At 41.1% G+C, this 15,814-nt stretch overlaps 1 protein-coding gene across 10 annotated transcripts in view; it reads right to left on the reverse strand.

Moving 5' to 3' along the window:
- Window positions 1–15,814, reverse strand: part of frmd4a (FERM domain containing 4A) — a 139,218-nt gene that overhangs the window by 41,016 nt on the left and 82,388 nt on the right. For 9 of the 10 annotated variants that reach the window (XM_084733370.1, XM_084733371.1, XM_084733368.1 and 6 more), the window contains exon 2: window positions 1,066–1,131. In XM_084733370.1, coding sequence (XP_084589496.1) covers window positions 1,066–1,131 — 66 coding nt within the window. Of the gene's footprint in view, window positions 1–1,065; window positions 1,132–4,207; window positions 4,787–15,814 lie in introns of those variants that run through there. The other variant, XM_084733372.1, reaches the window with a different exon arrangement.

The raw sequence follows: 15,814 nt of genomic DNA on the forward strand, positions 1-15,814 counted from the left end.
GATAAAAATGGCTATTTGTGTGGTTTTCCTCACAGCCAGTCGCCTAAAGCATTATTTGATTTAATGCCACGTGATTGACCCACTACCGCAACAGCTACCACCCATGCTGTACAGTCTGTAGCAGCATGTAGTTGAGCGCGATGAATTATAACCTTTTAGACCTAGAATCCTCTCTAAATTTGAACCTATGTTGTAAGAACAAACAACAGCAATGTTGTAAGTAGTGTTCATGACAACTTATGAGAAAAAATTGCTGAATTTATACATGGAAATGTATAATGTATACAACCTGGTCAGTCGTCCCTACTGACTCCTCCCTGTCAGAACAGCACCTATCTCTGGCGGTGAGAGCCAGGGAGATTTCACTTTTAACTAACAAAACAGTAAAAATCACAGATCTCTATGTTACTATGTATATTTCAATTTCCTGCCATTGATAACAACTCCTACAACATAAAGCTCAGGACTTTTTCCATGTTTTAATACACTGGAAATTATTTTAAAATAACAGGTGCTATAGTGAAACATAAACAGGTGCTTTGGGGTCTAGAAGGTTAAAGAGTTGGCAGTTCAGCATGCTGAAATGCCACCAAAACATTCTAGTTTAGCTTTAGTACACACCTGTGGTTTCTGATAAAAGATGAGGACGGAAAGATTATTTCATGAATGCTTCCATTCACATGATGGGTATTTAATGAAATAGAAAAAAATGTATCAAATGAAATACTCTATAGGTATCTGTACCACTTTAAGGGTACTGGTACTGGTATCATCATTTTTTAACAATGCGCAGCCCTATTTGAGATGCATTGCTTCTATGGAGACAGTAAATCAGGGCTGAGTCCATTGCACGAACGCTTTTTTGTGTGGAGATATCAGGTGAGCATCAAGAAAGCACAAAGTCACCTACTGCTGACCAAATTTCCCTTGGTCAGCAGTAACTGAGTCCCTCAGGACGCCAGACATCACTCCTCCCTCGCTCTAAGGAGATAAGAGTGTGCAAAGAGAGGGAGGGAAGAAAGAGGAGAGAGAGCAAGAGGGAGGGAGGAAGGGGGAGAGACTCACCTGTACAAGGAGTTCCAGCTTCCTGTCGTCCAGGAGATGGACCTGACATCGCCTCCCCTCTGTCATCTGTGAAAAGAGAGAAAGGATGCTTGTTAATATGTTTTCAAGTAATTACAAGTATTACTGACACACACCAAGAACAAATTTACCCATCATATGAAGAAAGTCACTTAAATTTCAACACAACAAACAAGACCGTGGTGCATTCCCACTTCATTTAGTATGAGAGATGTGCTCTGTGGTAAGCTGGGAGTGTGCATGTGTGTTTGTTGTCTCAGTTAAGTCTTAACAAGGTTAGCTGAGCTAACTACACAATGGGCTTATACAGACAGTGTCCTGCTCTGCTCTCTTCCTCATGGACATTTCTAGCATTCCACCTTGAGCAGGAAATCCATTATCCATCAGTGGACTACAGTCACCACAATGAGTGAAGCTGCCTGCTGACAATGTTCACTCAAGTGTTTGTCTGTGTTGTTGACACAAGACTTGCTGAATAGTGCTGCAAAAAACTGATAATGTCCGCCTGCCAAGTTCAGGCGTAAACACTAAAGCAGGTGCAATGATGAAACAGTCAACTGTGGGAAATATGTGCCACATACACACAAGTTAGACTGCACACTTCACACGACAGACACAGCCAAACCATCTCTCCAAACCTGTATGAAAGTTTGCTACTGCATGATAAAAAATTCAGAGGTAGCGTTCACTGCAGAAATAAAGTCAAACATTTCAAGACAAGATGTGCAAACTCTTACAGAGTATTCAGCATGATTGTGTGTGTGTGTGTGTGTGTTTGTATGTGTGTGTGTGCTGGTGTTTTCAGCACATGTGGAGTTTCTCTACAACTTAACAGGAAGAGAGGACCCTGAGGAACACAAACACCCCCGGGCTCCTCCCACACTTCCCTCACATCTGGGAGCTGGGGAGGGAGACCAGAGAGAAGTGGGGGGAGGAGAAATATTGGAAAAGAAGGAGTAGGGAGACAGAAGGAGGGAGACATCTTCATTATCAAAAATTTGATGAGAACTCCTTCCAAAACATCGATGCCATAAACATGAGCACAAGCACAACCGGTTTGTAACTCCTCACCATGAGGATCGTATTGGCCACCTGAGGCTACTGCAATTTGGTATGGGTGTGTCCACAACAAGAGTATAACATACACCTACGTTCTCACTACTTGTGCCAGCTTGCATTGAGGTGGCAGGTTGGAGGTGAGACTTTAGTGGAGAGTTGAAGATATGAGAGAAAGAGGAGTGACAGATTTGTCAACACTCATACCTATGTGAATTCCACTGAATGACTACTAGTGTGTGTCTGAGTGTGTGTACATGTGTGTGTGGCTTCTTGCTACTTTGAAGGGTTCGGTTTACCCTCCCACTCACCATTGATCTCCTGTGGTTTGAGGGTTTAGATTGGGTGCACCTGTGCACACAGTCTCACACACACACACACTCACACACACACACACGCACACACACACACACACACACACACACTTACATTTTCCAACGTTGGCTATTGTTTTCATCTCCCACCCTCCTGTCTTGGAGTTTCATTACCTTTCCAAAACGTCCCATGTTTATACTGTATATACTGATTTTAATTACTACCATGACTACTGAGCAGCAGGCAGAAGTGGGAAGTAACAAAGTACAAATACTTAGTTGCTGTACTTAAGTGGTGTTTTCATGTATCTGTGCTTGCCAACTTTTTGCTTTTACTCCCCACATTTACACCAATAACTCTACTTTCTACTCCTATTTTCTATTTTTGTTTTGCGTCATCGGGCGCCGACTGATTTCAATCTAAATGTATGGGATAATAACACATAAAAAAGACAATTCCTTGGTGTATCCATTGGTGCATATCATGCATGACAAACATAACAAAACGAAAAACAATGTAAAAGATCAAACAGACAAGAGGCAGATTGAACTGCAGAGCAAAGATAAGTTTCTTTTAGTTTTGCACAGACACAGCCAAAAGAAATGTCCTTCAGAGGGACACTTTACCTGTGTACTTGGCATACATTTCAGAGGCTGTGCTTTTATCACCTTTACTTGAGTTAATAAGTTGAAGTGATGAGTCTTTTTCACACAAGTATCTGTACTTCTACTTGAGCAAAGAATGTGTGTACTTTTGGCACTTCTGACAGTAGATCAGTGGTGCAAACATGATTCATTTTAACTAAATATAGGTAATATCACAATCCTGAGATGTAAATAGATTGTAAGGAAATATTTAGTTTCTGGTAACACTTTGTGAGATAAACTAATCTTTCTTTCTCCATTATTGAGAAGGGACATATGAGGACAAGACTACGTGTGCTGAAGACCTTACTTTAGTATCTTGTCTGCAATACTTAAAACTGCAATGCAGGCAGTGTATACACACATATACACACACACACTGGCACTCTGCTTGGGGCACCTGGGAATAGTACAAACCTTAACGTCAAGGTAACAAATCACTGCCTGGAGGCTAAAATTAGGCAGCCCAATCTGGCAGAGACAGACGCTTATTGGTTTTAGTCATAAAATTCACTTTGTGGTATTGGACACATGCTACTGAGTTTCTATCCACCATGAAACCAAATGCAATAAAGTTTCTATGAATAGCTTCTTGTCATTATACACGCTGAAAAAAAGAGAGAAAATGTGGAATATTGTAACTTAATGCACCATGAGAGGGTTTAGCTAGTCTTTTAAACATGGAAAAAGTCAGTTATTATATTCACAGCATCTTGACTCTGAGCTCTGATTTACAGTATGTTGTTAACATCACAATACAATGTAGTTGCACTGAGAAAAGCATAGGCTAACAACACATGTAGTAGCAGCTACATCACCTTGTCTTGGTGTGTGATTCATGCTTTACAAATCCACCAACATTTCTGACCCATTACTAGTCAGGTTTGGCCAACATACATCCTCAGGCCTGACTCACTGGCAAGAAACGGCGAGATTAAAAGACAAGACATAAAAATGAGCAATGCACAAAACAGCCATGTTCACAACGTGTCATTATGTAGCTGGAACTGGCACTAAAATTAGAGACACACACACACACACAAAAACAGACAGTTGACAGTGATGCCCGGTCAGTGCAGGCGACCTCAACGTTATCATTAGTTAGTTACCTTGCAAACAAACGCTCACAGCGAGGCTCCCGCACAAAAACCGGCTCCAATGGGGAGAGGGAACAAAATTAGAATAACAAATTATTAATCCCAGAAAGAAACGAGCCGTGTTACTGCCAGAAAATCGTCAAAAAACACCCCTTTTCCCGGCCGGCCTAGGGGAGGAGGCACATCAGCATCCATGTTAGTGACCATTTAGTTAACGTTAATTACAAGCGACGCAGCTCACTGTATATTCCCAGTATCCTCTAAACGCCACACGCAGACTCCACTACATCTCATATCTACGCCATCCAAGCTAGTGCTAATTAACGGCGACCGTGGAGCGTTTTCCAAGGCTGGCTTCACCTCCCTCCTTCCGAGAGGAGAGAGCTTCTCACGGTGCTAGTCCCGGTCGACCAACCCCCCTTTTCTCTACCGGCACCGTGCACAAACGGTGAGTGAATGTGCGGATAGCGGGAGACCGTACCAACGGTCAGCAACCGAGGGGGAGAGACGGCGTACGGTCGGACATATTCCAGGCTGCCTTCACTTGCCAGCTATGTTTCTCGCTGTCACCGGAGTTGCTTCGAAAACACGGGAATAATGGAGGCAAGATGTGGGGGCGGGGAGAGGAGGAGATGAGGGGAAATTTTCTGCAGCAGCTCACAGCCATGAGAAACTGCAGACCTCTCTCTCTCTCCCTCTGTGTGTGTGTGTGTGTGCTTACAAACCCAAGCAGACATCTGTGTCTGCAGAGCACACCACCACACCAATAGTCTGCCTTTAAAACAAGTGATGCACTGCTGATACATAACAATGAGCAGTGATTACAGGCTACCTCCTTTATTAAATCAGCTGTACTTTCACAAATGCATGCTTTGTGGGGGAGAGTTCCCTTGAAAGACCCTATCCTTATATGACTTAATGCCAGAGGTATACCTGAGTCACATGACTTGGAGTTACAGTTAGACTTTGGTCAAAATATGATTGACTTTACAAAAATCAAAAAAGACTTGCAGCTCAACTTAGACTTAAACACCAATGACTTGTGACCTCACCTGCACTTCAGCCTTTTGACTTGAAAATATATGATACTTTACCACAACCTGAAATATTGAAAAGCATGTTATTGTAAAGTTTTCCATCATTTCCTGAATCAGCTAATGTTAATGCTATTCTTTCCCAGCAAGTCAACACTAAGGGCTCAGTTATGCCCCCTTAAAGTACAAAAATAGCCCAGTTTTGGGCAATGCAACTGCCACTGCCAAAATACTTCCATGCTACCTTTACACTTGTCTGGATATGTTAGGCAATACATTACAGCTGCAACTAATGATTATTTTGATAGTAGATTATCATTATTAATGTTGGATTATTTTCTCAATTAATTGATCAATAGTTGTCTATTTTAGTATGTCAGAAAATGATTAAAAATGTCAATCAATCTTACCCAAAGCCTAAGATGATGACCTCACGTGTCTTTTATTGCTCACAACCCAAAGATATTCAGTTTACTGTCATAGAGGAGTGAAGAAACTAAAGAAAAATCACATTTCAGAAGCAGAAATCAGAGAATTTTGACTTTTTATTCTTTAAAAATAATAGTTTGCAATTAATATAATGATTGATTAATCATTGCAGCTCTACAATACGTCCAGTGGAGGGTGCTGCTCAGAGTCAAAAGTTACCCCAAGGAAGAAGAAGAAGGGTCAGTTATTTCCGACAACAACAAAAATTGCAACACTAAATGAGGTTTTAATAATATACCTCTTGGGAAATGGACGAAAGCAGAGGCTGCGTTGCAGATGTTTGTAGTCTATGCAGCCATTAAATACACTGTGACATGTGGACCAAGAATTATTTTCAGTAACTCTAAATCTTCTTTGTCACATCCTTTTGGCGTGTCTTGCTTTAACTGTTGGCTACAAATGCTACACTGCCCCCATGACTACCAGTCCACATCTGTAAGCTTTAAGAAAGCGTACAGAAATACAGACAAAATGTCGACAGAGTACAGACAGAAAACTCTGCCCATATATGTATGCATACTTAACTTTTTGCATGTTATGATAATGTTATGTTACTGAGCTCCAGAAAATGATACCAAAGATAAATTTATTCACGTACAAAAACTATGAGGTGGTCCACAAAAAACAAGTTGCAGTATGCAAAACATATGGGTCAAAAATTACAGAGTTGCAACAACTTCTAACTTTGCACATTTGAGGTTCGCACAAAAGGCTCTGAATTCTAAATTCTAAAATTAAATTTGTTGAAGAGCACATTATGATTTATTTACTTTAAACTCAAAATTTAGGACTTGGGACATGACTCGGGACTTGCCTGTCTTGACTTGGGACTTGAATGCCACAACTTGAGAATTACTTGTGACTTAACAGACAAAGTAGTTGGTCTCACCTCTGTACTTGACAATAGTTATATGCCAAGCATATTTCATGTGTATTTTGACAGATTTCCAAAGGCCTAGTAAAATGGTTACAAGGTTCTGAATAAAAAGCAGGAGTTTTAATGAAATCTCTGGTTTGGCTCTCTTCAGCTTGTCTCTTCCTGTCTAAACTTTTAAAACACAGATCTCCTTGCTCTCAGGTTTGGCTTGCTTGAATGATTCCTGGCCTTCAGTCCGCTGCAACCGTTGGACTGACTCCTCTTTTTTTTTTTTTGGTATGACCTAAATTGGGCACTTGTGTTCACCTTACACAGCTGGAGCAGCAGCCGTTGAAACCACAAGTTGTTAACATAACAAGATCAGTCCAGTTTTTGGTACCATAAATAGATACTAATATGTGCTGTGAAGACAAGGCTGTAAGGCTATACCTACTGTCAATAAAGTCTTTGAATGACTCTGCAAATGTAGGCTAGTCTGTTGTCTATTATTGTATTACAACACGAGCAAGCGAGGCCACATGTAGCACATGCACAGTACGCATACTACACCACCTATCAGCATTAGGGATAGGCCTTCTTAACCATTAGTTGTGTAAAGCAGGGGTTCCCAAAACTTTACATGTCAAGGATGGCCAGAATAGATGAACATTTTAGACAGACTTTAATGTGAGAGAATTTTGATTTTTTTCATTTTTAGCTTGAAGATAATAAAGTATTCATAGACAGTTAATGACCATACTAGGATCACTATAAATCACAATCAATCAAAATGGCCACTCCTATTCCTTCACTTATTCCTTATTCCTTCAAAGTTAAAGTAGTCTGTTCCCTGTGACAGTCCACTCAAGGACCACTGTTGGTCCACAGATCTCAGTTTGAAAGCCACTGGTTATTTTAACTTTCCAGATGATCTGTGTCACAAATATTTTGTCTGAGACAGATGCAGTTGCACAATATCCTCAGAAATACTGTCTTCCTAGACATTAAGCAATACGAAGACGCAATTAAATTTAATGTGCTTGGCTTGAACAGTTTTGTTGCTACCATAGCTTATGCTGCATGCCCAAAATTCAGCTTAGTTTGCTGAATACAGAAGGTCACATGAGAAAAGAGGAGGTGTATCCTTTCCCCTCCTGCTGGATTTTTCTGTTTCTGGATATTTTTGGCCTGTTCCAGACACCGGAAACTGGCCTGTCCAACTTAAACATCTCCAGATGACTCTTTCTTTGGCTTTAATACATACACCCATTCCTCCTTTGCTTTCTCTGGTAAAAAACATATCTCCCTTTATTGGTAGCTTCCTCAGTTTGCTATCACAAGAGCCCTGTTGTTTGACCAATGCAAGGGAGGGAGGGAGAAGGGGACAATGAGGGGCAGTGGAGGAATGGGGTAAAACCGACAAAGACAGACGAGGAGAGCAAAAGCAAATGTGGTAGGAAGATCCTGAACACTTAAACTACAAGACTTTATGAATGATGGTTCCTGTTTGGAATAGATGTGAGTGGAGAAGCTGATGAGAGGGGGAGGAAAAAGGAAGGAAGAAAGGAAGCAAGGCAGGAAGAAACAATAACAAGCAGCTGTGATTTAGTGATCCAATCTGTCCAGTGCTCATCCCCTTAAACTTCCCCGTGCATGTTCACCTTTCAGTGACCTACAAAGAGTGTTGCCAAGAAGCACAAGGTGAGAAACACTTGTAGGTGTGACATTTCTGGGGCCTGACAGAGCCTTGTTATGGAGCCAGTGGGCTTCTATTCTGGGCTGAGGTGTGGTCGTAATGAGGTGCTGATCTGGTGCTTTTTCTATGGAGCAGGGGTCCAAAGGGGAAAGATCTGGAAGGGTGAGGTGGGTTTAACAGGCAGTGGGTATTAGAATCAGGTTTTAGGGTCGAGGAGGGGAACAGGGTTGATGGTCTGCACTGGAAAAGGTAACCTATATTGGTGGAATGTGATATAAACAGCGCTGAACGGTTAATTGAAGCAAGATGGAGAATCTCTTTAACCCTGGCTGTGGGACGCTGCGGTAGGCAGTTTAGACTGACACACACACACTCCATGCTCCTCGCTGTCTTGCTCTGTCTGTCTTTGTGTGCGTCTCGCCCATATTTATGGAGACTAAACAAACACACGCTCTTAAACACGTCACTTTGAGAGCAAGCATGGTTTGACACGAGCAGTCCGATGATGATTTATGATGCTGAGATCATTATAGCTGAATAGGCTTTATGACTCCTCGTCAGTTTTAATGCAACACTATCTGCATATGGTGCAGATTACGTTACAACACGAGATTCAGCAAAACATACTGGAGCTCTCAATACGCTACAGTTTCAGTTGAATGAGTTATTGAAAAGCTGATGGAAAAATAACAGCGGGGCCAAATCTTGTCTTCTTCTTCTCCATCCAGCGCTTCATGTAGTGGCAGAGTGAGACGGAGCAGGGAGGGTCACGGAAAGGCAGCCAGGAATGTCTAGAGAAACGACTGACCGGGAGAGATCTGTTTTGTTTGTTCAAGTGTGTGTGTATGTGTGTGTGTGTGTGTCTGCAAGCTCCACCCTCCCTGCCCGTGAGTGACTTTGGGACTGAAATGTGGTTCCAGTTAGGGCGTTTTTTAAAATCAGAAACACACTGGCACTTCAAACAAACTGGAGATATTTCTGTAGCCAACTCCGCTTTGTTCTCATTTTACTAGCAAGCTCCATTCCCAGACTTTACCAAAATTGTTCTCATTGTTTCAGATGTTTCCCCACATTTTAACATAGAATCACAACTTTCACCAGAGCTTGACAGATGGAGATGTTTATAAATTTAAAACACTACAAAGACAGTTTCACTGGGAACATTACTGTGAGGTGTTTCAGTCGACACAATAAAGACGTCATACTTTTTCTGGTAAATTTTGCATGATCCAAACTTAAGTTGTGCTGAATCCACACAAATCCATCTCTGCCTTCCCTCAGTCCCAAATGAATTGCTAAGATAGTCTCTTGGCTCCCGCTAAAAAGTCCCACAAGACGTACACCACACGTCTATAGTTATAGTTTGCTATAGGCTAAAATATAAAAATGAGTATGCGTGCAACAGAAGTTACAGTAATCATATATTCACTGGCAGAACAAAACATTTAAGTTTCTAAAAAATATGAACCAGTGATTTTCACATTGTAACATAGACAGAATGACTCTTTAGAGAAAGAAAAAAGAAAAGTGGTGAAGGTAATAGGTATTGAGAGCTGGTACTAATTTGGTACCAATTCCCAGTTGGTCAGTACTTAAATATTGATAAGCTCCTGGACAAACTGCTCCGATTGCTATTTATGTAACATTAATCCACTCTAATATAGCCGGCATTTTAAAACTTGTAACCATCCCCTAATGATGACAAAACTGCCAACGTCAGGTGATTACGTTTTATGTTCTGTAAGTGTGTATTTACATCCTGTGCTCTCCAGTCACGGCTGACAGGGCTAAATGTTCCTCCATGTCCTCCATGTCCTTTATGAACTTGGTGTGAGCTGTCTTGACAATCAGTTACCCCGCTTACAGTCCTTTCACATCTTTTCGTGTGATTTGTTTATTTTTTACATCAAATTATGATAAGTAGTATCAATAGGAGTTTTAATAAGTATTGGTATTAATAAATATATTGATATCGGTATAAAAAAAATCCTAACAGTACCTATTCGTAGTTACCATTGTGTGTTGGTGCAGTAAATGTGAATGTGCCTCAAAGTCATATCACTGGCAGCCTCACCTTGTCCTTGATAAATTCCTGGTCTGATATTCTTCTTTTCATTCCTCTCAAGTTTTTCCATTGAAAGGTCACATTGTCTCATCATACCTCAATTTTATTTTATTTCATATCTGTCATTACTGTAAGACTGATTTGTGAAGTGTAATCTTGTGCTGTAAATTAAATCAGTGTCCCAGCTGCCAACTAGTCACAGTCCCACACAAATGACTGCTAATGGATCCTTGTTCAGCCTGATTTTATGTCTGTTTCCTTTCTTTTCACTTCCTCACCTAATCCACAATGTTCTCTCTCTCTCTTTTTTTTTTTTTTTTTTTTTTTTTTTTACTAATGCTTATGTGACTGGAAAAATACTGGGTCAAACACATGTACACGTGTGCACAGGCACTCATATATAGCCTGAAGTTATATTTAATACAGAAAGCTCTAAAACAGGACTGTAGCCAGTGTGTCCCTCAATGACATCCAGGCAAACAAAAACCTTTCCTGGGCACACTGTGACAATACTGCGCCACAGTGTGTCAGTTTGAGAGCAAGTCACCACTGGCCACTTTTTGCATGCAGGTCATCCTATTTGCATGCTAACAACAATTTGAATATATTTGCACTCGAAGCTCACTTATGTTTCCTCTGCATTTTCTGCTTCTTTAAGGGGATGAGCTGTATGAAAAATAGCCACTTTCCCTATTTTCCAAAGCAGGGAAATGTTTATGATTGCGTCTATTTCAGTCTCTTTCTTTCTGGCCAGCTTTGCCCTTTACTGACACGGTTAGGACATTCCTTAAATTCCAGTCCAAAGGGAACACTTGGTGGATAAAGCCATTATAGGCACAACGGCCATGTGTGTCTGTATGTGTATTATCTTTGCGTGTGTGTCTGTGTGTGCCGCTGAAAACATGGCTATGCATCCGCTCTGTTTTTTGGATGAAATAGTTGTGTAGGTGATTCAGTAACTACAGCAGATTCAGAGGAGAGACACAGAGGACAAAGTGATTGAGGCGGGAGGGGGAGCCAGAGCGCCGACAGACGTACAAGAGGAGCAGAGAGGTTCAGAGCTAATAGGCACGAGTGATGTCATGTCTTCAGGACTTTTATCTCAATGAAACACAGTCTTAGTGATCATGGGGTTGATCTGCAAGGATCTAGGTTGTCAGTGTGTGTGTGTGTGTGTGCGTGTGTGTGAGTCATTCACAGGGGAAGGATCTTTTACCCCTACACCTCCTGTCTTCATCTATAATTTACACAGTGAGAAATCACTGCAGACCTGAGTGACCCTGTGTTCACTGATACTGCTGGCAGTGCACACAGAAAGACAGAGTGACGTAGAACGGGGTGTTTGGTTCTGCACTGCTAATAGAATCCTATATATAAATGCATAAAGTGTGTGTGTGTGTGTGTGTGTGTGTGTGTGTGTGTGTGTGTGTGTGTGTGTGTGTGTGTGTGTGTGTGAAAGACATTCCCTTGTTAATTCAAGTTGGCCTAAAAGGCGTAAAAGTAAGACAATACTCAGAAAACAGTAGAAATTTTGCATATATTAAGAGTCACTTGAAGCCATTATTCACATTCTTCAATGACCAAATAGTATTTTAAATGCTGCCAAATATGTGCAACTTTGTTGCAAGATCACAGTGTCTGCAGGTAAATAATGTCATTTGCTGCTACTATTACGCAGCTTTGTCAAATACTTGATTCTGATTGGTCAATAATAACATTCTTAGGTTTGTTATTTCTGAATAGCAGACTGTTGCTATGGATGCAGTCCTGATGTTAGACTTGTGAGGAGCAATAAAAAAGTTTTAAATCATTAAAATCATTTATGAATTAATATTTTGTGTCAAATCAGTACATAGAGTGTTTAAGACCCCTTTGTTTGTTGGGATCCTGCATTATTTCACATTAATGACCTGCTCACTGTACAATATCCCATACATATTAGCTGCCACACAGAGTAGCTAATGTTGGCAGTGCTAGCACCAGGTCTCTTTGCAGGTTAACATCCACATGCCTGTGCTGAATGTGGTTATGCATTGCTGTAGTTGAGTGGTTATATGCCAGTTTATTCTGAAATATTCTACATACAACATTCATGTAATTTTCTAGATTAAAATACTGCCAAACCGCACTGGTTTTATGAGATGTCATCTGTCCCACTTTAACTGTAACAACATCCAGACCATGTGGGTATCAGCGCAGGGGGAGCTGCAGCCCCGGCTAGTGGCGGCTTAGAGGCAACAGTTTGAACATGAATAAAATATCAAAACTAGTTTAATCAACTAGTATTTCTTGTGCTGACTTGCAAGGGTAGCAATGTTTAATCATTAAGTCAACTTATCGTGCACATCCCTTGTGATGTGTTTGTGTTTCCTTTTTAGTGCCTGTAAACCCACTGAACTTTGTTGATCAATGAATCTTCATCCCTGACCTTTCTTTATCTCTACTGCTTCTTCTGTGTCTCTTTCGGTTTCTCATAAACAAATACACACACAGAGCTCATGGCCCAAACTCAAGGGCACTGTGTACTGCAGAGCGGTTGAACTCCTGTGGCCTCTATCCCCTGTCCGGTGACTGGATAGAATACCAAACACTCTAATCATTTAGCATGCTGAATATTAAACAGTCCTGTCTACAAACTCCTCTATGCATGTGTATGTGTGTGTCACAGTCCTAATATATTCTGCTAGTGTTCTAAACATGTACCCTGAGACCAGAACAGCAGGGGAGAGGAGAAAGGGGGTTTGGTGTAGAAAAGTGCCCAAATCCTCTCTTTTCTTTGCTAATTTTGCCCTTGTGTGTGTGTATACAGTATGTGTGAGTCCTTCAGGGCCTCCAGGACCCTCCAGGCTAATTAGGGAGACACAGAGCGACATTATTCAAGGCACCAGCAGCTTTGCAGGAGCTCAGTGAGCTTCCATCCACATAATAAGTCTTAGGTTTTAAAAGGACTTATTTCTTTGGCTGAGTGGCATGGACACAACCTGCACTATCGAGGGCACACACACATACACACACAGAGGCACACATGCACATAAATGTTTGACCAGCCTCACTCCCCCATGCTCTCCAACCTAAGATGCAAACAAAAGTTGTCATGACAACTTTCCGGGAGATCTAGCGTGCACTCTGCCAGAAATGTAGGGCACTTAGACGAGGAGACAATGCTAAGACACTGTAACATGCAAACGTAGGACCCAGAGGTATAAACTTAAAGTAAAAAGGAATGCAATGAAGGGCTCCCTCGCAAAGTGATTGAACCCAGCTGACGACAGTTTCATGATCCCCGGATGACAAAGACATAGCAATACTTTGCTCTATAAAGTCAACATACACTTGCAGTTTTACAAAAAAAAGACCCCCTCCCTACCCTATTCTTCACTCCACCACATCATACCTCCCCCTGCTCCGCCTCGGCCTATACTGGCTCAGGTGACGTAAGAGTGTTGTGCAGGAACAATATAGGGACAGGTATGTAGAAGAGAAACACAAATACACACTTCAACAGCGAAGGCAGTGAGGCACAGAATTCACAGGGGGTGAGTCTGAAAAGGGTAAAGTAGACAGGTAGGACAGAAAGTGGGAACAAACTGGAGATGAGGCAGGCAGACAAATAGAGGCAGCATAACAAAGAAAACAGGAGCAATGGAGAGATAAGAGGAGTACGCTGCAGCCTTAGACCTTCCTCTCATCTTCCCCCAGGATCCAGTCTGAGGTATTCTAATGACAAATAGAGGAGTGAAAATGAGCTATATGGCCCTCCACAGGCTGTGTCCTGCAGCCTGTCTGCTCTGCCTCCACTGTGCTCCACAGTTGGGATTTATCCCTCCATAGCTTTGGCTCAATGTGACTGTGCTCCATTACTACACACTTGATTCCTCTGAGCCAGGGTAATGAAAAATGACCCAGCTCATCTGCAGGGAGAGCCCTTTGGCAAGTACTTGTGGTCTGTATATGTGTGTGTGTGTGTGTGTGTGAGTGTGTGTGTGTGTGTGTGCAGTTCCTCTTGTCCAGAGGGTATCCCGTCATTGTAAAGGTATTGAATGTCTTCAATTTGGCCATTTTGCCTCAGGGAGAGCCAGAATCCGGGGGGTAGGAGGTGGAAAGCTTTTGCTTAATAAATAAAAACACCTGATCAATCAATGTGCCACAGTTAAACATGAGACTTGGGTGCATTTTCTTTAGCTTTAGTGTTTGAATTATTAGCCAAAAGCTTGTTCTGCATATTGTGTTCCTTGAAAACCCTGAAATTCAAATACACATGGAAAAAACAGGCAACAGAGATATGTGAGTGTGCGCACTTTACATCTTTCTGCAGTTTTGTGTGCCCAATTTATGCATGCAGAATTTAGCCCACAGCTGTACATACTTGAGAGAGGCGCAGAGAGTTTGACGGCATTTGCAATAATAAAGGACGTATGATAAAAATTCATGAGAGCCAACACGGAGTCCTCCAGCTTTCACATTTATCTTAAAATGATGACTGGTGTGACTTATTAAGCACACTGTAGTATAGTGGCTGACCATGCCTCCCCAAAAGACCATGGAAAATCAATGACTAAGCTCAAATGTGACTCGCATCATATTTTCCATTCTCATTCAGCATTAATGTGACTGTATCTTCACAGGGACACGTGGTCAGATTAGGGTTGCAACTAACAATTATTTTCATTGTCGATTGAAGCTACTACAAGGAACTTTCATATTTTGTCGATTTTGGAGACCCCTGTGCAGTTGGCACTGCCATAACCAGAAAACATAATGTCAGAAATAAAATTATCTGCATAAAAATCTCCTGCTTCTTTTAACTGGCTAAGGTACTACTCACACAGGCTTGTTTCATGTGATTTCACAGAGAATCTGACCCGGTAGCAGGCATTATGAATAATAATATAGAAACAGTCAATGTTCTCACTGATGGTTTTGCTCATGCAGGTCACATTGAGGCATCAATATTAAATTCAGACTGTTTCACAACCAGTTAAAAACTCCTTGTAGTAGCTTTAATCTGCTGAGTATTTTTTCAATTAATCAATTAGTTTTATGGTCTATAAAATGTCAGAAAATGTTGCCCAAAGTTTCCAAAAAGCCCAAGGTGACTTGCTCAAATGTCTGCTTTTGTCTCAAAGATATTTAGTTTACTGCCATAGAAAATTAAAGAAACTAGAAAATATTCACATTTGAGAAGCTGAAATCACAGAAATTTGACTTTTCTTCCCTTTAAAATGTTACTCAAATGGATTAATCAGTTATCAAAATAGTTGCAGATTAATTTAATAGATGACAAATAGTTGATAAATTGATGAATGGTTACAGCTGTAGTTGTAAACTTTTGTTGTTGATTGAAGTAGTTTTGAATATTTTCTGGGTAATATTTCACTAGTCTCTAAAAGATAACACACATACAAAACTTTAAACCTCTGTTCAGTAAACACATGTGAACACACTGTTGGAGGATATAATATCCATACAAACAGAGGAT

The sequence above is a fragment of the Lutjanus erythropterus genome, chromosome 13 (assembly GCF_056507025.1).
Source record: "Lutjanus erythropterus isolate fLutEry1 chromosome 13, fLutEry1.hap2, whole genome shotgun sequence".
NCBI classification, from domain to species: domain Eukaryota; kingdom Metazoa; phylum Chordata; class Actinopteri; order Lutjaniformes; family Lutjanidae; genus Lutjanus; species Lutjanus erythropterus.